Source organism: Abramis brama (assembly GCF_963993115.1).
Source record: "Abramis brama genome assembly, chromosome: 13".
Classification (NCBI taxonomy): domain Eukaryota; kingdom Metazoa; phylum Chordata; class Actinopteri; order Cypriniformes; family Leuciscidae; genus Abramis; species Abramis brama.
The window spans coordinates 9,332,261-9,346,612 of NC_139975.1; the positions used below are offsets into that span (position 1 = coordinate 9,332,261).

Sequence of the window (14,352 nt, forward strand, 5' to 3'; positions counted from 1 at the left end):
TGGTTTTTAATTTTTCTATTTTAGCTTTAATTTATTTTTAAACCATACTTCATCTTTTAACTTATTTTGTTTCAGTCAGGCAACATTGTGCAAAAAAATGCAAAAAATGTTCATCTAATATTTACATTATTTTATCACAGCTTTATTTCAACAAAGAAAATGATTGGTTAACAATAACAACACAATGTATTTCACAATTCTTTTGTACAGCATGTTAAGCTATTTGTTAAATAAAAATACACAGAAACAGTGCTAGACCAACCTTAGAGCTTGTGGCAAGTTTATCTTAAAAGTGGTCATCAATATAAAAACATTTTTCTATGAAGAAAATTAATTGGATACAATAAAAACAATTTCATCTGGCGTCCTGTTGTTGCACGATATAGGCAATAGTTTTGGCATCCTTAACAAAACAATGGTAAACCCATAAAAACAGGCAATTACGTTAAATCAGGGTTGCTCAAACCCGGTCCTAGAGGGCCACTGTCCTGCACAATTTAGCTCCAACCCTGATCAAACACACCTGAGCAAGCTAATCAATGTCTTCAGGATCACTAGAAACTCACAGCTAGGTGCGTTTGATCAGGGTTGGAGCTAAACTGTGCAGGACAGTGGCCCTCCAGGACCGAGTTAAACCCTGCATTAAATGGAAGGGTAGTACTCTTTACAGGTATCTATTAACTAAAGCAAATGGTGTCCGACTAGTCTTTTTCTCAAAGCCCCTCAAAGCTCTTTGAAAGTTGTAGACATCTGAATACATTTGTTTAGTTGTTTCTAATGCAACACATGTTGTAAAGTTCACACTCTATCTTTCAAGACTGTAATAAAAGGGGTTTTGAGTGATGCATGAATCAGAGAACTCAGTTTCCTGTTAAGTCATCCTCTCCCCCGTCATGTGATACTGAAACTCAAAGACACTGATGAAAGACGCTGAGTAAGTGTAAGAGTGTGTGAGTGTGTGTGTGTGTGTGTGTGTGTGTGTGTACCTGCTCAGAGTGAGTGTGAGGGAGTCGGTTGCGGCTCTGATCTTGTTCTGTGCTTCCACATGGGTCATCTCCTCTGCGTTGGCCTCAGAGATGGACACCACCCAATCTCCAACACCCACTCCGGCCTGGGCCGCCTTACCGCCTGGGGTCAGCTGAAACAGCCAGAGAACAAACATTAGTCACACTCTGTCTAAAGAAGTGTCAGGAGATGACTTTCAGCTAACCCAAAACATTTCAAATCTAAACCAGATTTTCTCATTTTTTGAAGCAAGTGAGTGGTGCTGAAAACAAACACAATACAGGGGTGTTGTAAGTGGTTGCCAGGGTGCCAGGTTTCTAAAGCACATTTTTTATGTGGTTGCTAGGGTATTCTGGGTAATTAATAGGCAGTTGATTAATAACCAAAGCCATTAGTGCCCACCCCCAAGTCTCTATGACTTTTCTGGTCTAAACATATGGCTATTCTCACACTTTCTATAGTATGTAAATTTATAAGAGTTTTAGCTTGTTTTCTTGTCCGTCAAGGGGAAATCATAAGTCTCATAACACACACACCCACCCACCCACCCACCCACCCACCCACACAAACACACAAACACACAAACACACACACACACACACACACACACACACACACACACACACACACACACACACACACACACACACACACACACACACACACACACACACACCTCAATAAGCTGCATAATTTTAGGTATAATTTCCATCTGTAGCATGCAGTGTTTTATTGATAACTAAACCTATTACAAACTATTTTAATAGCTGAAATAAAATAAAATTAAATAAATATAAATATTAAATGAAAAAAAATGAAAGGATGAAAAAATATGAAAGGTTGCCTTGGCATGGCAACTAACTGAAATAAGTTCAAGTACAAAAATTACTAAATTAAAACTAAATCTGAGAATAGATAGATAAATAATAATAAATAAATTTTAAATAATTAAATACTATTTAAAATGTTTTCAAAACAAACAAAAATAAAATGAGAAAGGACATAACAAAATGACTAAAATTGTATTAAAATGAAAACTGAAAATATAAAATAGCATGATGCAGGACAAGCTTTCTGTTTAATACAGTTTAGCTTAAGTTTAAGTTTAATACTTAAGGTTAGCTTATTTAACCCCTAGTATGAACCATAGCAATATCAATGCCCACCATAACACCACTACTATGAATCTCCAAAGGAATAAACTCATTTAGGCTATTTAATAAGTAAAAGCTGATGAATATTATAATTTGACCCAGATTCTGACAATACCTAAATTCAGGGCTCTGTAGGCCACCAGCAGTTGAGAAGATTAAAATTCGGACATTTCTCTGAACCTGCAAACCTGACCGGTTATATAAAAAAATAAATGGATATTAGCCAACCACACACCTCATGCTGAACTATTCAAAACCACATCAACTCTAAAACCACAGCAGTGAAAGAAACAGCACACCTAACTTCCAATCAATCAAACCCTACCGCACAAGAACAAACACACCTGAGAGGAAGTGAAGTCTACAGACAAAGAGACAGACAAAGAACTCACAATGTAATACTGTTGATAAATCCATCATAACACAAAAGCCAGTCTAAAATAATCCAGCACTTTAACGCAGCATTGACTTTTACAGTCTCGCTGTGCAGCGCTTTCAGATAAGGCCGTCTTGGCAATGAAGCGAGCCACAGCATATAAATCACTCCGAAAAAGGCCAGAGGCGTTGCCCAAAAGGGAAAGTGAATAGAATGTAGGGAAATATACAAATCCGGTGTTACATGGAAAAGAACATTCAAATTTTAGAACATGGAAAATGTTCTACTGCTGTCTGACTCTGTGTACAATATGAATGGGGAAATAATGTTCTGCCATGTCTAGAAACATATGAGTCACGTTCATGTGTAATCACTGACTTATGCTAAAGAAGAACATATGTCCCAGACTTAAGCGTATACCTTGTTCACCACTGGAATAGCACAACCAAAATGTGAAACTCCAAGGTTTGGGTCAACCTGTGTGTGATGCCTTCTAAAAAATAAGACCAGCAACAGTTTCAGATAACTACTGAGCAAAGTGTGAACAACTTGAACGTCACACACTGATGACCATGCACACAACCTAGAACCCGCCAAACTGATCCGCCATATAAAATTTCTGAACATTCATTCCAAACCATGCGTGCTCTGACAAGCTTTGGAGGAATTTCTCTGACCTATTGTTGATCTGGCAAGCAGTTCAGCTAGATTTCCGCTGAAGATGAACATTTATGAGGAAACTTTGCTCAAGAATCCCACAGAAACGGTGAACAGGAAAGATTCGAGTCCCAGCCTAAAGCTAAAAGGTACACTCAAACAGAGAAGTCTGGAGAATATCTGTTAGCATTCCCATTCATTTCGATCATAGTTGCTCTGCTTTTCAATGGCCAGGCATCAATGAAGAAAGATGCTTTTTGAGCCAGATGGTGTAACAGGATCATGAGAAACGTTAACCCTGTGGACACAAACAGCCCACCACATTTGGCCACAAATAAAAGCAATTCAAAATGCAAAATGCTGCGCATCATTAAGAGCACTTAGTCTGTGTAATAAGAAAATAAGACATTTGGTGGTAGCACCCTAATGAGATCCAGCTTTTGCTATTGGCATGTATTTGAATGCAATGCACATGGTCTGTTCTCATGTCTATATAAAGCTCTACCCAAAGATTTACCATCTGCTCTGGGCATTTCAGGCTCCCTATCCCTCCATTCTCCAAGTTCTACCACGTTTCCGGTTTCGACCGCCTGCTATTCACTTCAACAAACATTTACAAGTCTTCTCTGCTGAGCTCTGAATCGGAATCCGGAGTTAGACAGCACTGGGGGAAGAGAACAAAAGTTATTGTCCTCGGACCTCAGCCCTCAACAGCCTGTTTGAAAGACCATTCAAATATTTATGAAACATAAGAAGCATTGTGACGTCGTCAGGACATCATGAGGAAATGGCTGCGGTTTGAAAAACAATCCTGCAGAAAGTCCTCCCTCAGGTGTAGCGCTTTGGCAAGCGTACAGGAAACAGATCAGAGCAGGAGAGGTCTTAAAAGAGTTCATCCAAAAGACAATGAACATTCTATCGACTCTTACTCACCCTCATGTTAGGGCTGCATGACTTAAAATTGTACATTTTCTGATAAAAATTGAGATTTAAAATGTGATATAAAAAAGGTCTGCTGCCCCTGTTGGTCTGCACAATTTGGCCAAAACTTTAAGTATTTGACTATATAATAATAATTATTATTATTAAAAATGCTGTTGTAATATTTCATGGCAAAATAAGAGTATTTTGTATAATATAGAGTAATTTGTATAATTTTTTTTTTTATATTTTTTTTTTAACTAATACAAATTTATTACTATTGTAATATTTGAATGTAAAAAATAAGAGCATTTAGTAATAATATAAGCACTGGTTCATTCAAGATTTTTCTGATGTTTTTTTTAATGAAGTTTTTCAATTTATGAGTAAAATGAAGCCTGTCGTGAACATTTGACATTTTGTTCCACAACGTAAAATGAAACGCTCTCACACCCCAAAACTGTCTATCTTGTTACTTATTAGAAACATACGCTTTCAAAAATAAACATATTTAAAATTCGCGGTTTCAGTATGGGTGTGTGTAGTTTTGTAAAACTCCATAGAGGAACCAGCGACGAATTAGTCTTCTGGGTTCTGATGTCATCCCTGCACTACTCTATATTGCGTTATTCTATGAAAACACAAATGTGATGATTTTCTAAAGTCATTTTTGCTTAGTATGGTTGGATTGCATCATCGAAGGGTCAGCAGCAAAGACATTGGTTAATTGGTTAAGATTAAATACATAAATTATATAGGTTTAATTTAATATATTTAATTATTTCAGGTTTGCATTTTACGTTTTTTTATTCATTTTGGGGAATATTGAATCAGTTTTTGTGTAAGTGAGATGAGTAAATGCATGCTCAAATTTATAGAACAGAGGTGTCCAAACTCGGTCCTGAAGAGCCACACCTGCAGAGTTTAGCTCCAACTTGCCTCAACACACCTGCCTGGACGTTTCTAGAATGCTTAGTAAGACCTTGAATAGCTAGTACAAGTGTGTTTAAATGAGGTTTGGGCTTAAACTTTGCAGAACAGTGGCAAGATTGCAGGAGCAAGATTGGACAGCTTAAATGGAAACCAACTTGCGTTACTTTTTTTTAAACTATAAAAGTGTTACTTTACTAATTACTTTTACTAATTACTAAGTAATCTGATTATGTAACTTGTGTTACATAATCAAAAAAGCCTGTATTTTGTTGAGAGAAGCACTTATAAAATGCCTGTTGACATTACAAGTTGGGGAATGTTTGGTGCATGTTGCATTCCCAAATGCATGTTATAAGCAAACTTAAGTAACCCAAACTGAGTTTGTAATGAGCAGCATTTACTGTAAAAACACTGGATCATAAGCTGCTTGTGTGTAAAAAAGCCTTTGTGATTTGATAAATCACACTAAGCCATTTCCTGATTTTGTTGCAGAATGTTGACACTGCTCTTCTACATTCAATGGAAGTGAAATGACCAGGGGCCGTTAAGCTCCAAAAATGTCAAAAAGTGCCATAAAAGTAAATCACTTCAGTCAACAATACTTTTATGGTGCTTTTAGACATTTTAGATCTCCCCTAGTCACTATTCACTTTCAAAGGGAAAGAGCAGTGCAAACCTCCTGCCAACATCTATTTGTAGTCTGTGGATGGGGGGAACAAAATCGTGAAAGCGGGTTAATGACAGGATTTTAGTTTTTTGTTTTTTCATTTTTGGATGTACTATCCCTTTAAAAGTAAACGTATAGGAAAATGGGCACACACACACACACACACAAAAATAAAAGGTTGAGAGACAAAAGAGAAAGAAAGAAGACAGGGGAACGTGGACGGTTGAGTATGCAGATAGAGCTGATGGACACGGCCACCTGTGATCCTGGCTCAAGTTCAGAACCCAGCTGTTCCTAGACTTGAGTCTGGTGGCAGTTAAGTGCTGCGCTAAGACCTTTTACAAGTCAAAGGGGGAAGAGTAGAGAAACCTTAAACCCTCTGACATCAATGTGCAGGACTACACAAGAAAATACACTCATATAAACAGCTACAAACGAGGATGGCAGCCATATTAGATGTTCAATGGAGGATGATTTGGGTCACAATCAACAGTAAGAATAGAGTCTTTCACATATCCCATGTATGTCCTGGATATCCGATGCTTTAAAATCATGGCCCATTTACAATTTTCTACCCCAGACAGGCAGTGGCCTATCCTTTTGTCCATGATAGTGCTGAAAGTTTATGTGGCGACCCTAAAGACCACCCCATTAAAATCCTTGCTGCATTTCACTTTCCATTTCCTTTTGGGGGGCTGTAAGACTGTGGGCCTCAGTGCAATTGCGTCAGCTGATACGAGTGAGCCATAAATATCTTGGATGTAAGAGCCAAGCTTTAAATTAAACTGTCTTCAGAGGTCTCTTAGAGCAGCCACTGCCGTGCCGGCTAACAAGCCCTCCAAAAGCAAACAAACATATTGACAAACTTGTTAAAATGACTGTGACAAACTCAGATGATTAGGTCCACAGGCCAGAGACACTGGGAATACGATCAGTAAACCATGAACTAAATGTTTCTCATGATGAACGTCAAGGGCATCTCTCTCTTTTATTTTGTTGAAGTAATAATTCAGCCAAAAGGGAAATGCTGTCATTGTTCACTCACTCACGTTGTTACAAACCATAATGACCTGCTCTTTTTTTTTCTTTTTTTTTCTGAGGAACACAAAACTAAATTTTTAAATAATCTTTATACAATGACAGTTCTTGGTGACAAGAGCTATGAAGCCCAACACAAATAACACAAATATGACAATCGTCAACTTGTGTGCTTTACTCTCAGAGGAACAGACCAAAATGTAGGTAGGTATTCACTGAAAACCCCAAACTCCGCTGTAGCTCAGCCTTTTTTTAAAAATCGGATTCTGAATATGAACGTGAAAGATTATCAGTGAATTATAATTAAATTTTATTTCATTTTCTTGACAACCATGGGAACCCTGAACTGTACTAGTACAGAAAAGAGCCGTGTAAATATCCTTTAAAATTACTATTTTTGAGTTCCACTGAAATAAGACCATAAAGGATTCTAAGGGCATAGAACATTTCATTTTATAAAAATGTTAACATAAATATAAAACTATAAACATTATTAGCCAACAGAGGGACTTTCTCATTCTAGAGAACATATGACTGCTGAACAAAATAAGTGAGTGCAGATTTAGTCAACAATATTTTAGGTCTGTTTTCCTGAAAGAGAAAACAGGACTGTTAATTTGAAATCCTTATATCTGATATAAATTGGATTATGTCAACTTTTAAAAGCACACTAGCATGTAGATGGCCTAAAGGCTTACAGTCATTGACTAAAAGCCACAAACTCCCATTTTGATTTTATGGGGTCTCTAACCTCCAGAGTAATATGCACAAAGTAATAAATGTCTTCATCAAGGGAGCAGACCAGCTTCAGTTCGGGTTATCGTCACAAAGCTGGAACCCCAGGGAACAAAATCACAAAAAGAAAACTCAGACTGTTCTCTTAATCTTCTAAAGTTTACATCATACATAATTTTCTAATTGCAGTTGTGTTTAATTTCTTGAATGGCATTTTGCCTGCTAATGCAAACCAGATGGACATCCACTGAAGCAAATACAAATCATAACATTTGTACACTGTAATCATTATGGATTTCACAGCTAGTACACACAGATCCAACTGTTTGTGTGTGTCATCTCATCTGTAGGTTTCACTTGCATTTATTTCACTAGGAAAGTATTCCTTTGAGGTCCAAGAACCATGTCATCTGGTTTTGGGAATGATGACTGGAGACATTAATGGATAGTGGGTACAAAGGGCTGCTCTGTTGCCAGAAAAAGTAAACCAGTGTTAAAATCCCAGGAATGCTGAAGAAATGTGCCGAGGTGTCCAATGGAAAGCGAACAGGAGAAGGAGGAGGTGGTGAAGAAAAGGAGGAAAGAAAGGGAAATGCTCGGAGAAATATTAAGGCCAGTCCAGTTTCCAAATACCATCAGCTGATGAACTCAATCCATATTTATGACATGGGGAAAATACAGTCGCTAAAGCTGCTAGACTGTATTAGTAATGTGGGACTAGGGTGGTTTTTAGCTAATTATATGGTTACTAGGGTGTTACTAGGTGGTTACTTAATGCCCCAAGTCAAAAGAAACCAAACAAAAGACATTCTGGTCCCTAAATATAGCTTGGATCCCTTATTTAATGGAAGTCTCTGGGATTTCTGCGCATGTTTATCATCCAACTGATGAAAACTGTAAACCAGATTGCTTAGAAAAGCACCTTTCCTCAAAGACTATCATTAGTTTATACAGCACAAGCGGTGCAGAATGAGTTAGATGCCAAAGTTTAAAACACGGGATTAGTGGTTTGTTCAAATAAAGTACCACTAATTATTGTGTATAACAGCAAATGTTTAAGCAGTCCTCTATAAATAAGCCACTATGTTCCATTTCATCATTCTCCTGTTTGAATGGCCAGCCTTGTGTGCATCAGCACTCTTTAACCTCTTTGTTCTCCCATTGAGGAGAAGGGGGGGAAACAGACCACCCATCTTCAGATTACTCCCCTTTAAAACCTGTGGACAGAGCATATCTTCATTAACTCACGATACGCTTCAACCCAGCGTGATTTAACACTGCATAACTCAACAGTACGGCAATGTGGAAGGGTGTAGCCTTCTGTCAAGATGAATGAATCACCGTCCTTCATATCAGACTAACAAATCACCTTTAAAAGCATAGTGTAATCTCAAACGACAGAACAAACACACCTAATGAGTCACCTCCTGTCACAGTAATGACTGGCTGATGTCTACCTGAACATTGGAAGCTGTCCGACTGTAACATTCCTTTGAAAATTCATTTTCACATCTGTCAAGAGGTGAGGACGACTGAGATATGAAATGTTTGCTTTACTGCGATGTGTTAAACATACGGCACGTTCCAGGTCACGTGATTAGCATTGAGGTAGTAAATGGTGATCACTTGCCAATTTAGGGCTTTAATTTAGAATAGTCTTTATGAGGCCTAGAGAGCAACTGAAATATAAAGTAAATAACTGATCCATCTGGATGAACTTATCTCTTATCTCAGGACACTTATCTTTTATCAAGTTTCCATTTCTTCGAATTAACGTTGAAGTGGTTCCTGCAGTTTAACTCAAAAAGAAGATATCCTTCATTTCCAAAATGATAGTCATCATTTTTGCTATGTTAGCTCTAGCGTGAAGGAGATGCCGGTGTCTGTTCAGTCCTGTAATGAAATCATTCTTCATAAACCCAAGACCCTGCAATGCACTTTATGAGAAGTTAAATCAGGTTAAGAATGACACGCACAGACACGCTCCTGCTATTGCATAACATCTGGCAACAGCAGGCGGCTTTATGGCCGGCTCGCACACTGACGGATGAAGTCACCATTTTGACTGAAGCAGACATTTAACGGAGTGTCAATGCAAGTCATCAATGCCGACAGACGTCTGAGGGCTAAACAGATGTACACGGCTGCAGGTTATGCTACCAAGTCAGAAAAAGAAAGGGAAATGGTGAAAATGTTGTAAAATCTGGCAGAGCTGAAAACATAGAAAGTCCAGTCATTGTTCCTCAATATTTAAAAGTATTTAGAAGCCGATATTAACATAAAATAATTTAAAAGTAAATGAGACATAAAATTGCTGAAAAATGGCTGTCAGGAAATTTTGGAACTTTTACACAAATGAAATGCTACTTTTGGTAACTTCTTCAACCAAGTGGTAGTCATTACTAAAAAAAATAAAAAAAGCCAATGAATCAATATCAATCATTAAGTACATGCAGATGTAGACAAGAAAAGCTATGAAGAACAAGACACATTACTTAATGCAATAAAACAAGAAGACAAGACTTGTGCACTAGCATAACTTATAGAAACTGCAAAAATGACTTTTCAAACTCATCTATCATTGGTTGAGCAAACAGACAGTCCAATCTTGTTCCAATCTTGCGCTGGGCTGTTTCACAAACAGTGACGTAACTCACTGCTTAACCACCGCACTACAATTCATCGTTGGAGAAATTAATATTTCACACTGGTTTCCGTTAAAATGCTGAATCGTTGAACCATGATGGTAATGATGGAACATGCAACCATAGTTGGCTAACAATACTTTTGGGAAACGCAGCGCTAGTTAGGATGCTCAACAAACTGAGCAATGTTTTGAAGACAGTTCAGAGTCACAATATTTAATGTTTTTTTTGTGGAATCAACCTACGTACACGCATCGCCTTTATCAAAACTAAGGCCTCAATCGTCCCTGGTATTCGTATACATACGAAATGACTTTTTAGGTTCACAACAGCACTAGCTACCAGAGCTGACATTGTGTGTATACTACAAACAACACTGCTCATATAAGGAATGGAAATTCTGCGTCTGGACCTGATCTGTTCAATATGCTCCATTGGAGGTGCCATTAAGCCAAGATTCAATGACCTTAAAGAGAGAACAACGCATGCTGGAAACTAAACAAAGCATAACATATCCTTGTGAGGAGACATCTGAATGGAGTTCTGAAGCAGCCCTTTTCTTATGGGGTTGATATCAAGCGGTGACATGTTTCTGAAGGAATGCAAGTGTTGAAATAGACCTCATGAAGCACTGAGCACACTGTTCTCATTAACTCGATTGCATTTCCTTTTGAGTTTGTGTTTGATGTCTTTCTGCAGGCAGAGACGGGACCGTAAACTAACACAGGATTGGTGCAAAACCTCATTAGGGGGATGAAAACACCTTGAGTGAGTGATGGATGCATGCTATCTAAGTGAAGTCTGCGAAACACCTTGTTCATTTGTCAAACTGAAATGTTAAAGGGAACAAATGGGATGAATACATCATTAATATACAGCTGACAGCTTAAGCTGATAACAAAACATTTCTATTACCCATCTCTACATCCAAGATGAGGTCACTTACCCTGGACACGGTCAGGGGCATGTTGAAGTCCTTGCCTCCCTGAAGCCGAAAGCCCCAGGGAGCAGGTCCGTTGAGTGTTACAGAATATATATTCATGGCCTGAAAAGAAAACAAACAGAAGAGAGATTATGGTTTCATTCCATCATGTAGTAATAATATTACAAGTGATTCTGAGCTCCTAACAAGGCTATTTACCAAACATTCCAGAGCCACATACGTGGACAGTGTCTGGTATGCTGTTGATGTCTGACTGTGCGTGAATTAAACCCAACAACCAAGAAATCTCAAACAATTATATAGTACAATACTGAACAATATAATATATCCAAATTTGCTCGCATACATAGAGTACACTCTCGTAAAGCTATGTATATTAATACACTCTTAAAAAGGTTATTTTGGGAACGCAAAATGGTTATGGCATCACCCTCTTTTAGAACCTTTCAAAAGCTTATATCGTAAATATATTATCGAGCAGCTCTTTAAAAAAAGTTGGATATAGAAGTATGTCCAACTTTATTCGCATACATGCAGCATACTCACATAAAGCAATATAATTTAATCGCCCAGCTCTAAGATATTAAAATGTCTGTAAAGCTGGTTTAAAACCATGTGTATTGTGAAAAACACTACACACATATAAAAAAAAAATGACTTGACAACTAAACAAAAGTACAAATATAAGGTTTTAAGATTGGCTTGAAGTTAACAGCACTGAAACCATTTGAAAACACTTTTATTCCTGTGAGATCAATTGTTCACGACAGCGTTCATGGAGACATTTGAGATTCGGCTTATTTAAATTAATTATCAGGTAGGTGACAGAAATAAGCACCTATATATTTCCATTGTGTGGTGAACTGCAAATTACTGGTCAGTGATCCACAATGAAAGTGCAAATTATCTACACTCTAGCAAATCCATGAGTGAAAATGCTATATATTATGACAACCCAGCACATTTAAGAAGCTCAGCATAGATTTATAGCACTCAATGGCTGTTTGAATAAAGCATGAGCACATGACACGCTTATGCATGATGATAGCAGATTAATTTAATAACTACTGCATATTATTCCTCAAACACTAAATAATCCACGGGTGGCACCTCCAGCAAATCATAGCATCACTGTTGATTATGTTACGGGTTGGCACAATAGCAAATAGTAACATGACATAAAACCAAAAGCCAAGGACAAGCTGAGTCCCCAAAATCATGACATTTCCCCCCTCCCTGTGACTTATAGTCTCCAAACTCCAGAGGCTATCCTATCCCACACAGAGTTTACCTGTTACAATGTGGCACGGCGCACACATACCTTATGCCACGGACCAAACTTGTCACCCAAACCTCCAGAAAACCAAGTGGAAATCTGGCACTGCAAGACAGCCTGACTTTCTCACTGTTGGCAAAGCTCAACTCCCTCCCCTCCTTCTTTGTGACACGGGTTCGCTCCACGTCTCTCTTACTCCACAGGCTATATAAGGAATGTAAAACTACACCAAACTATTTCAGCCCAACACCCACGAGTCACGGAGAGGGGGAAAGAGAGAGGGGGGGAAAGAGAGAGGGAGGGAGGGAGTGAAGGAAGAGAAAACATCTACTACCTCAGATTCTCTGGCTCTAGATGTAACATTTAAACCCATGAACTACCAGAAAAAGACATCAGAAGGCAGGTTGGATGGGTGGGAAGCCAAATGAACATTCCTCTCAATGTGGATAACATATGTTTCATGGTTGCACCCACAGTTGGGTATGTGACAGCAACTTGAGAATGCAACAGCGCTGTGTTTGCCCTGTGGTAAAACTCCAATTGAGAAACCATTATGAATTCTGAATGGTCTTCCCGCACTGTGCGAATAACATATGTTTTAGACGGCAAAGCTGTGCCACCCTAAGCAGGTTATGTCAGACTGAATACAATTTGAGAGAACAAAACTGCAGCTGTTGTCAAACCCTGTGGCAAAACTGTAATTGAGAGGGCATTGTACGTTCTGAAAGGTCCTTTTCTGAGTGCATTTCAATTTTCCACTAACTACCTCCAATTTCATTCAGTCCTTTGTGATCAAAATTACTTTTAAAATAATATTCATTCATAAGCCTGACATTTCATCCCCTAGGGTGAGTTAAAAATGAAATTATGTTTCATAGCTTTAATGTTTTAAAGCTAAAAAAAAGCACATAACTATGCATAAACACCGGCAAGTGATCAAGCCATCTGAACTCCTTTCTATCTAATTCTATCAATACTATATAGGGTTCATGTGAGTGCAAGCATAAATCTTGTACTTTGCAAACTGCAAACAATACATGAACTTTGCATAATTTTACTTTTTTTCTCAATATGTGGAAATAAAACCAATGTCGTTGCCTTCAATCAATGAAACTAAGTGACAACTACACAATCTACAATTTTTAACTTTGTAATCATTACAACTAAAGGATCACTAAAAAGGAATATTTCCTACAAAGAAGAAAACATTTAGCTCTTTGGAGAATCCAGATTAGCTGGCAAGCCACATTATAATGTAAACGAATTGCAATGTTAGGAAAAGTCCCAAAGTATCCTAAAGCTGATGCATAATTTTGCCATAACGTTAATAGCCTTCAGCAGTACTTATACTATGAGAGTCTATGTATGTAACCTAGAAACGTAAAGCCCAGTTGCTGCCGGTACATCCAAAATGAAGTTGGGAAGCAGAGCATTTACCTCCTTGTGATCGACAGACATCGCAGCCTTCCGTTTTCTGATCTGATGAGCTGTTATAAATAGAGATCAAGTAAACTTCACAACTTTCTAGATTTGGGCGTCAGGTCGCGCACAGAAGCCGCAGGTTTTCCCTGTTGGATTTTCTTTTAGTAGGACTTTGATAATACGTCATGCGTCACGTGGTGGCCTGACGCACGGGCTCGGTGGGCGCGCCCCCGTGGGCAGACTCTTGTTCTATGTTTATGAAGATGTGTTCAGGTTTGTGTAAATTCATTGAGTATATCTCCCGCCGGAAGGTACTCAATTGTTTGTAGAATACAGATTTGATGTTTTGTAAACGTGGCCTCATCTTTCTATTTTATTTTATTGTTTTATTTTTATTTTATTTATTTATTTACTAATTCATAGTTTATTCAAGTATTGTACCTGTGTATAATACAGAAAACTATGTTCAACATAGGTCAGTCTATACTGTTCTTGACTTTACTACATTTTCAGGTACTTCATTGAATCTCAAGATCATGAAACTTTATAACTTTAGAGGACTGTTCCGGCATAAATACAT

General features: G+C 38.0%; 1 protein-coding gene across 3 annotated transcripts in view; it reads right to left on the reverse strand.

Annotated features, from left to right (window-relative positions):
* pdlim7 (PDZ and LIM domain 7) overlaps window positions 1–13,954 on the reverse strand; it is a 41,865-nt gene extending 27,911 nt beyond the window's left edge. For 2 of the 3 annotated variants that reach the window (XM_084132207.1, XM_084132205.1), the window contains exons 1-3: window positions 13,788–13,954; window positions 11,078–11,176; window positions 987–1,138 (exon numbers count right to left, since the gene is read on the reverse strand). In XM_084132207.1, coding sequence (XP_083988333.1) covers window positions 987–1,138; window positions 11,078–11,176; window positions 13,788–13,808 — 272 coding nt within the window. In that variant the 5' untranslated portion in view covers window positions 13,809–13,954. Of the gene's footprint in view, window positions 1–986; window positions 1,139–11,077; window positions 11,177–12,395; window positions 12,709–13,787 lie in introns of those variants that run through there. The other variant, XM_084132206.1, reaches the window with a different exon arrangement.
* Window positions 13,955–14,352: the final 398 nt, after the last annotated feature.